The 9388-nt window shown below is 44.6% G+C and overlaps 1 protein-coding gene across 1 annotated transcript; it reads right to left on the bottom strand.

Annotated features, from left to right (window-relative positions):
* Positions 1–327: 327 nt before the first annotated feature.
* On the bottom strand, positions 328–8866 carry GLIPR1 (GLI pathogenesis related 1). Its single transcript, XM_061454752.1, is given in 6 exon segments — positions 328–740; positions 824–850; positions 1992–2074; positions 3072–3181; positions 5016–5261; positions 8531–8866. Coding segments are annotated over 6 exon segments (798 nt in total). The 5' UTR covers positions 8711–8866; the 3' UTR covers positions 328–588.
* Between the last annotated feature and the right edge of the window lie 522 nt (positions 8867–9388).

The raw sequence follows: 9388 nt of genomic DNA on the forward strand, positions 1-9388 counted from the left end.
TAATCATGTGTAAACACAGGTGAAGCCATATCTTGGCACAGATGACATGTTTAAAACCAAATCCTAAACAAAGAGAAGTGCCAGTGGCCCCAGTGCAGGGCAAATGGGAAATACATTGCTTGCTCCAGGATGCAAATGCCAGAGCTCCCAAAGTCTTTAAAAATAAGTATGAATAAAAACCTCTCCAGGCTGCTCTGTATCTTGCTGGAGGAACATCCAAGGAAAGAGGGCAAGAGGAATGAGAGAGGGGAGTGCTCTGCGTGGGGCCAGGCTCCTGGGCTGGGCACCCTCTAGCCCTCTCTAAGAGAGCGTGTTGGGCACCTTCCTGGGCAGCGTGCTCCCCCAGCTATCGGGTCCTGTTCACACCACTCCACTAAATACATGAGTGATTTAAAACCAGTTACTGGCTCTGAGCAGTGAGAAAGCTGCTTATCAGCTCTCCCAGCTGCTGCCTGCAGTAAAGGTGGTATTTCTGTACCTCTGAATCACCTTTGGAGGCAAACAATGTCTCTACCAATCTTTGTGCTGCTGGTAATGTGCATGGAAGGGATGAGTTGACCCACGTACTCTTGTGGTCTTCTGCCTGTGTCACTCACTGGCAGGTATTACAGACCAGTATTTTGGTAGGAGCCAGGTGGCCAGAATTGTCAGTATAAGAAGTAACGGCCTTAAAGCAATAATGACGATGCAGTACTCATCACATGGAGATCTGTCCCACTCTGGATACCACTTGGAATCACCTATAGACAAAACAAGTTACTTGTTTTCAAGTATAACTGTACCAAGGACAACATTTAGAAGTAGTAACTCTGGTAGTACTTACTAATGACTTTGTCACGCTCTGCATTTCCTGGAGAGAGAAAAGAAGTGAACGTAAGCAAACATACACATTAAAACCAATTTGAGCCTAAACAGGCAATGAAATGTGAACATCAGGATGGCCTCACAAAACAGTTACGGGAGCTGTGCTTATTTCCAGGAAGAAGGAAAAACCCAGTGACTTTGTGAGAGCCTCCAATGGCTTCCAGGCTTTGCTGAGAAGCACTTGATCACACTATGCTGACTTCTCCCACCACTGTCTGGCCTAGAGAAGACTCACTCCCCAGGGCGTGCTTCCCAGGATCCCTGCCTTTTGCCCAGTGTAAGATGTATGTAAGATCCTCAACCTGCAGCTAACATTCAACAGCCCCATGTGTCAGAGACTCCCCCTCATTCCTGCAGTGCTGGTGTTTTAACGTCACCTTCCCACTCTGTTAGTTCATCTGAGGTCAACTACTAGGAAATGTGTGACTCTAACCTACCCTCGGCTCTCCCCATCAGATGTCCACAGCACAGTGCCTTGTCCTTGTGGGTATTACAGAAGGTCTTCTCCCCTCCTGACTCCATCCAGCCATTGCAGAGCCAAGCTGTTGAGATTCAGGTGGGCTGCTAGGGACTCAGGCTGAGCACGGTGTCCCCATGAAGGGCATGTCAGCCTGGCTCTCTCCTGGTGCTTAGGGGAAAGCAGATGGCCAGCCTGATGTTCACTGGAGCGAGCAGCTTTGCCAGTGCCATGGCAGCTCTCCCCTCCCACAGTGGCACAGCAAGGAAAGGCTTGCCTGGACTTGCACCAGCTCAAGCCACAGCTCATGCACCACATAATAACCTGGAGCCTGTAGGAGGGGATGTGTACCCCCTTCTGTGCTTCCCATATCTGCAGGCAGTAACTTTTTGCAGAGTTCTTAAACTGCAGCTACTCTATCTCCTGTAACATACTCTCCAGCACCCAAAAAGCATACCCCATCCTGTCACTCCCTGGGGTAGAAAAGAGGCTCTTGCCAGCATTCTCCCCTTTCTTTGTGCATCACTGCTCACTTGGCTTCTGACTGCAGTTTTCCAGGCTATCTTTAGGATCAAGAGGGCACTGTGCCTGCCTCCTGCCAGTATCTTTTTGTGTGCTCTTTCCCTTTCTACGTGTGCTTGGGGAGGAGGGCTGGTTGTCTTCTACTTATGACACAGCTGGTTAATGCACTGCTCGCCATTGCAGTCACTGCATGCTGCTCCTGTCTTGTATGGGCGCACTGGGTAATTCCCACTACAAAGAAACACTGCTCTCAAACTGCCCTTGGGAGAAAAGTGTGAACACCTACCACTAATTAGTTTTAACCTGGATTTTGCTTAACTTGTGTTGATACAGAGATGGTTTTTTGTATGGTCCCTGTCTGACTGCACAAGACGTGCAGTGAAGCAGAAGAGGTTAAGTGTAATGGGGGCACCCTGTCTTTTCAGAACCTGGACACAGCAGTATTGCGAACCTGGGGGTTAAAATAGACTAAAAGCTGGGTAATTTATGTGTAGAGACTGCAGGCTCTCAGAGCTGACTCTGGCTATGGGAACAAAAGCAGGTTTAGTTACCTGTGTATGTGAGTATTCAGCCTTGAAGAGGAATTTCTGGTGCTGGAGAATCTTTCATAGGTATTGATTTCATCCATTTGTTGGTAAATGTTTTTACGAGAGAGGCACGTCTTCCCCTGCTTCCCCCCTCTGCCAGCAGCATGAGTGGCACCAGCTACCACCCTGGCTGGGTAGCCTGATGACTATGGATATGAAGGACCTCTGGATAAGATTTTGCCTTGAGAATCCCCAGCCCTCAGCTGCTAAGATAGCAGCTGCAAGCATTGCACTCTTCAATATGTATCCAAACCATTGACCCAGAGGCTTCATTCTGCAGTCACATGTGGAAATGTTTTCAGACATTTGGCTTTCACCTTAGCTGGTACAATCTGTCTGACGCCATCTTGGCACTCAAGAACAAGAGATTCATTTTCAACTGATCACTTCAGTATTTTCATGTCAGCATCTTGTATTTAACCCTTTCTACCAGTGCCACTGCTTTTTGGCTCAAATATATGGCCCTCAACCAGCAAAGAAAAAGCTGGTTGGACAGAGGTGTACCTCTTTCTCTATTTTGAGGACCATTTCGTACCACAAAAGACACAAATAGATGGACTGATCTAATAAAGTTGCATGTTGTGGGAGGGAAGGGGCAGGACCCAAGCCCTGTGAAATGGTATTTGTAATGAAAACCTTACGCTGGCCCGTAGTTGCAGATGAAGTGTGCTGCACTGGTTATGGAGGAGTACGTCACCCTGGGACAGAAGTGGACAGCACAGCCAACCTTGTAGCTTGTAGCCCAAACAATCTGCAAAGACAGATGGGTACACTGGTCACAAAGGCTTTGCTTCAGCATCTGAAGCTTTAAGGAAATGACTTGCCTTCCTCTGTATCACAGTGAATCAGCTGAGGAGCACTCCTTGGGCAGGCTTCATGGGGAAAAGCAGCAGTGGTGGATCTCGAAATCACAGCTTGTTCTAAAAAATGCCTGATTGTTTTGCCCTATTTGCTAGATATTGTTAAAATGAGTCTGAAAGGAAGAATAACTGTAACAGGCAGTTTTCCTTTCTTCCAAAGGAGAAGGTGAAGTTCATCTCCTTTGCTTCAAGGTAATCCATTAGCTTTCTGTCTTTCCTGCTGGGGGAGATCAGATCAAATCTCTGCAGAAAGGCTATGTGATCTGCTATAGCCCCAAAGAGAGCTGATTGCCCCTGTGCTAAATCCAGTGGGGACATATACGCAAATTGGTGGAAGACACTGATGTTATGGGAGGAGCAGGAGGAGCTGCATATCAGGGCTGTAGACCTGCGTTTCAGCATCACACCAATGACTAAGATAATCTAGAGGCATCATCTAGCAATCCTCTGTCTACCAGAAGCTGTGCAGTTCAATCCAGCATCCTATACCCAACTCAAAGATTACAGTGCAACCAAATATTGCAGTCCTGGAGACAAAAACCCCATGAAGCAGAGGGGAGACGAGGGCACAGCAGTACCTGAGGGTGATCAACAGCAGCAGTGACTGACTATGGAGAGATGTAGAGAGATCCTGGCAGCACAAAGAGACGAAGGCACACGCTCATGTCTCCACTGACTCAAAGGGGAGGCCTGGCCTTTCTGTTTGTGCCTTTTTGGTGCCAGCTCTGGGAAAAAGGAACAATCCTCAGGCTCCTGAGGGTGTTCTCAGTGCAGTGGCAGAGCAGAGGCTGTCCTTGATATCAGCCATAGACACCTGCATCCCTGAGGACCGTGATTGACCCTCCCCGTCCCAAGCAGCTACCAGCTGAGGCATATGCTGGGCAAGTGTTTATGGTACCCATGCAAGCACTTGGGCTGCTCCTCTACAAACAACATGGTAAACAGCCCTGTGCCTTAGTGCCAGGTAAGCTGCCTTTCACAGGAGTTTCCAGATGCTCAATCTTGCCTTGTCCTTGTGAGCAAGGTTAAAAGCAACATACTGTCACCTCTCACACATCCTGCATCCACATACATTCTCTGCATACAAGTACGTGCATGTGTTGTTCAGCCTCCCCACTAGCTTCAGCTCACCTCTTCAAGTACTAAATGTGTATGTGTGTCTCTGCAGAAAGTATTAAATAGCCTCAGGTAAAAATCTAATCCCTAGAGCCACTGTTGCAAGCTGTCCTGTTTTCCCATAGCCATGGTTAGCGATTGCAGGGTTGCATGGCAGGGCACTCCTCTCCCTCACTTGTCCTCTTTCTTTGGGAATCATGGTTGGGAAAAATGTGCATGTGATGCTTGCAGAGCATTCTACGTGCTGGTATTTCCCCAGCCCTTGGCATGTAAAGGCTGCCTGCCAGAGCTGGGACTTCATTCCCCCGTGCATTGCAGCCCAAAGCCATTGCTGTTGCCTGTTGTTTGGACACTGCTTGGGTAAATCTGACTGCTTGATGGCTGACCTGTTTTCTTCCTGGAAAGAAAATACAACTGTCATATTGAAAATAATAATACAGTGACTCTTTTCCTCCCTAAAATGGGGACGTGAGAGTATCTTGTGAGAATATCAGATTTAACACAAGACTACAGCACACGGAAAACAATTCATTGCCTCTTCAACAGAGAGTTTCTTTGTCAAAATGGCAACACTGGTTCCTGGTTTAGATAGAGAAAGGCAATGCCTACCTGTGTATAGTGGCCGCACGCTCCTCTGCATTTATTGGTGGCATAAGTGTAGGCACTGACCTCATTGTACCAAGAGGTGATGGCTCCTTGCACAGTAAAAATAGAAAGTGAGCCAGTCCAGAGGTTTTCTCCAACGGGGCTAAATTTGGGGTGAGCCTGCCCTGGCTCTTTCAGGTACGTATTATGTTCAAACAGGCACTTCTTTGCCCAAGCTTTTGCAGTCTTTGCCAAGTCTGGATCCTAACTCTGCAAAAAAAGACAACTGAAAATCATTCAGTACCTTAGCAGTGTGGCAATTCAGAGCAGCTTTCAGGAGAAGATGGGTCTCAGTAGCATGTATGCTTCGGGTTCATTTTGTTTTGTCTCTGCTGAGACTTCCAGAGCTACATGCCAGATTGTCTTGTAGTTAATTTCTGATTTGAACTTACTCATTAAACTTGCAGAAGTTTTTGGGGTGGTGGGTGATCTTAGCTGTCTGGTTTGTTGGATGCCAAGAACTGTTTGTCAGTCAAACACAGTTTTTGGGGTGCAATGTGCATTTCCAGGCTGTGCTGACCATGAGGGAATGTTAATGTAATTTAAACAATGAATTTACAGGAAATCTGGAGATTCAGGTGTATGCTTACCACCAGTCAGACTGGAGTCTCATGCAGCCTCATGCATTCAGGCTACTGCTTTCAGGTCAGTTCACAAGCACACGTGGATTTTTGAGACAGTTTAAACTCAACCCCTTGGTTTGCATCTTTGTGTTCAGTGTCTTCAAATGTTAGTGATTAATTCATATTTGTGGAATGACTAATTCACTTGCTATTCAATCCTACAGAAAGTGCTTATTTAAGCAATTGAATTATGTAAGTCTTTTGTTTGCATTGGAGGTGGTGTCTGGTTTTGCTGTGTTTTCTTGTACACACAACTTGATTGAGCAAATACAGAATTGCGTCTCCTGGAAAATGCAATTTTCTACATGTCTGTAGCCCTTGTTGCAATGTGTGTCTTGTAAATGAAGTTGTTCAGCAGTGCTGAACTATTTTAGATTGGACTTTGTTTTTAAAAGACACCTTTTATATTTCTCCTTTTCTATATGGATCAAAATATCTCTCTTGCTGCTGCAAACAATAGAATGACTAGGGAAATTGCTTTGAATGGATCAGTAACAATGACTAAGGAAAAGTTAGTTATTATTAGTTAATAATAATTTTAAAGGTAAGTTAGTAACTTTAAGTGTACTTTTCTGAGCGAATGCTTAAAGTGGCTGAGAGTTGAAAAAGCAGCATGCAGAAACTGATATTTCAGGGTGATCTTTAACTATTTGCTTATGAAACTTCATTTATGCAAAAAGATAGGACTAAACTGATGCACAGAACAGGGACGTTTGCATACAGATATCATTGCTATTTAAGAAAATAATAATTACAGTTTTTTCTCCTAATAAATTATTTCTCAGTTTTGGTTGTATAGCTCAGGTGAGTTCCCTCTTGAATTAGGTAGGGAAAATTGAATGTGTGAAAAGTGATGTGAGGCATCTCTCAAAGGAGACTGTAGTGAAGCCCTAATGAAACTGATGAGACTCTTTGTGCTGATTTTGATGAGCCTTGGAACAGACCTAAGCAATGCTTTGGGTGAATGGGAAAGGGGTCACACTGGGGTAAAAAAAAGATCAGCATTCTCATAATAAATGTATTACGAATACAGATGGTTGGGCTTTGTTACTTGCAGTTAAAGGAGTTTCTGTCCTGTATTTTCTTTTAAAAACTGTTTTTCCAAAAGACAGAAATGCTTTGAGTTCACATGGAAAGGCTTCATTTTTATATATCTAGGTGGACAGTTATCGGCGGCAGCAGACAGAAGTTCCCTGTGAAAGAGAGACATCTTTTCATTTTTGAAGTGCTAAAGGCCACTCAAAAATGAAGAAATCTGCTGTTTTCAATTCCAATGCTTTTACTTTCATAACAGATTTTATCATGTATTATGCTGCTTTCTTCACGTTAAATTCTTCCTGGGAGAGGTCATACTTAAGATTGGGGGGGATTGCAGTTTAAAGGAAACTTACCATGATTTCTTATTTTATTTGTAATAATCTTCATTTGTTGAAGCTTTTTTTTCTTGCTATTTTTTTCAGATTTCAGTTCTTTAATTTTTCAAAAGGAAAAATTAGGCATAATTTAAAAATATGACTATTGCTTTTTTAATACATCCTTACATCCTAGCAAGATTTTGTTAGTACAGGGCTAGTAAAGCATTCCAGAAAACTGAGTGTGGAGCTATATGTACTGGGAGTTCAGAATGCCCAGCAGAAGAAAGCTGAAGTAAAAGATACATCTAGAAAAGAAACTGAATTGTTTCCTGTCAGGCTTGTAACTGGAGCTTGCTCACTGCTCAGTTACCCCTCCCCAGTGGGCACTTCTTTGTTAGTGTTTGACAACCAGAAATGGTAAATGAGCTTTAACTTTGGTTGGGGTGTTGCTAATTACAGATGTGGTTATGTCCTCTTCTGGTGGTGACCATGCGAGATAGCAAGGAAGAGGAACAAAATGAAAGAGATAAGAATTAGGACAGCCACAGAATCATAGAACCATGGAATGGTTTGGGTTAGAAGCAACCTTGAAGATCATCTGCTTCCAAGCCCCCTGCCATGGGCAGGGACAATTGCTATGGTCCATCTGAGAGATCTGTGATTATTCCAAGGAGAAACACAGAAATCTCATGTATTACCCAGTCAAAGCACAAAAGGTGATGGATGTTGCAAGAGGCAACTCCCAAGCTATTGGAACATCTCACAAATCAGAGCTGGGCTTCTCAGCCATAAGCCTAGCTTTATGCATACAGCTTCCTCCTTGCTGGCTTTTCCATGTGCCACCCGACAGGGAGGCAAGTGTCATGAGCCATCTGACATGAGAGGTGGCCACTTTTGGGTGTATTTTGAATTACAACAGGCTATTTTTTGCATGGTGGCTGCAGATACTGCCTCCTGATGTGGACAGGGAGAAGGCAGGGATGTAGAGCAATGTGGGACCTGGTGCCTCCAGCATCACTTGCTCCTGATGTATGTTGCTTTTTGGCTTCCCCTGCAGCCCCAGTACCTAGAAACAGCTGCTCCATTGGCTCAGCCTGTGAGAGCTTTGCAAAGAAAGCTTAAAGAAAGCTCTCCGAGAGACTTTTTGGCAACAGTCTGTGCCCATGCTGACTCAAGTATGAAAGGTTGTGCTTAAGTCTGCACACAAATTACACCATGGGCTGTCAAGGCTTTTCACAGCACAAAACACTGAGGGTTGAAATCTTGGGTTTCAAATGAGGAAATTAATCCAGGAAAAATTATACACAAACCCGAGCGCATAAAGCCACCTGATAATCAGAGCCTTTTTCTCTGCTTTAAAAAGAAGCAGCGCTGCTTTTTATGCTCTGTGATCTATGGTTCTATGCTCTATGAGCTCTACGATCCCAGGAGGTTGCTTTGAGAAGTGTAAGCACAGTCAAAATGCTACACACTTGCGTATAAGTCGTGAAGATCTCCTTACCATGTAGAGCATGTTGCTGGCCGATGGATTCACCCCGGACCGGAATCTGTTATGGGTTTGCACACATTCCTTAATAAACTCTGCATCTCCAACATCAGGCAATGTCTGTGGTCCGTATGAGTCAGAGGAACGACAGAAGTGCAGTAAAGCCAGCACACAAGCAGAAAATCTGCTTGTCATGATTCTCAGCCTCTGGTCTGTTCAGCTTTAAGAGCAGAATGCTTCAGAGGTGGTTTTAGCCCCACAGCAGCATTTTGCTTGGATGGCTTGTGGGCTGGACTTATCTTAGCCATGGTAATTGAATATGGCTTTGTTGCAGGAAATGAGTCACATTTCACCAGCACTGCTGCGAGAATGAGGAAATTAAGCTACAAGTTCACATCAGAGCTGTGGCAGCTTTGTCTCTTTTCTTTCTTCTTTCTTCAACTGTGGTGGGTAAGCTTCTGTCCTGTCTTTTGGGCTTCTTTGTTTTTGTTCTATTGGCTCCCAACATCCCATCCGTAGCAATCACTATGGATTTTGGACAGTTTTGGATATATTTTCTGCTTTTCATTAAAATAGCATTGCTGTTACGGCTGTTACTCTTATCCAAAATGCTATGAGAAATAACTGAACTTTTACTACAGTATCAATAGTCACTTTTGTTGTACATGGAGTTATTGGAGGGGTATGTTTGGCTGAGAACCACAATTTAAGTATGCTGCACTTACTGATGGGTTTGTCCTGTGATCACATCCTTGTGCTATGTGCTATCAAGCTTCAGCAGTTCATAATTAATTTCCTGTAACCCAAGTCCCCAGCTGAGTTGGATGCTGTGAAAGTTGGTGCTGTCTCGTGCTGGGTGCCCAGTACCCACAC

Source organism: Pezoporus flaviventris, unplaced genomic scaffold (assembly GCF_033815535.1).
Source record: "Pezoporus flaviventris isolate CSIRO_AGI_PZ_B2104156 unplaced genomic scaffold, CSIRO_AGI_Pfla_v1 ptg000016l, whole genome shotgun sequence".
Lineage (NCBI taxonomy): Eukaryota > Metazoa > Chordata > Aves > Psittaciformes > Psittacidae > Pezoporus > Pezoporus flaviventris.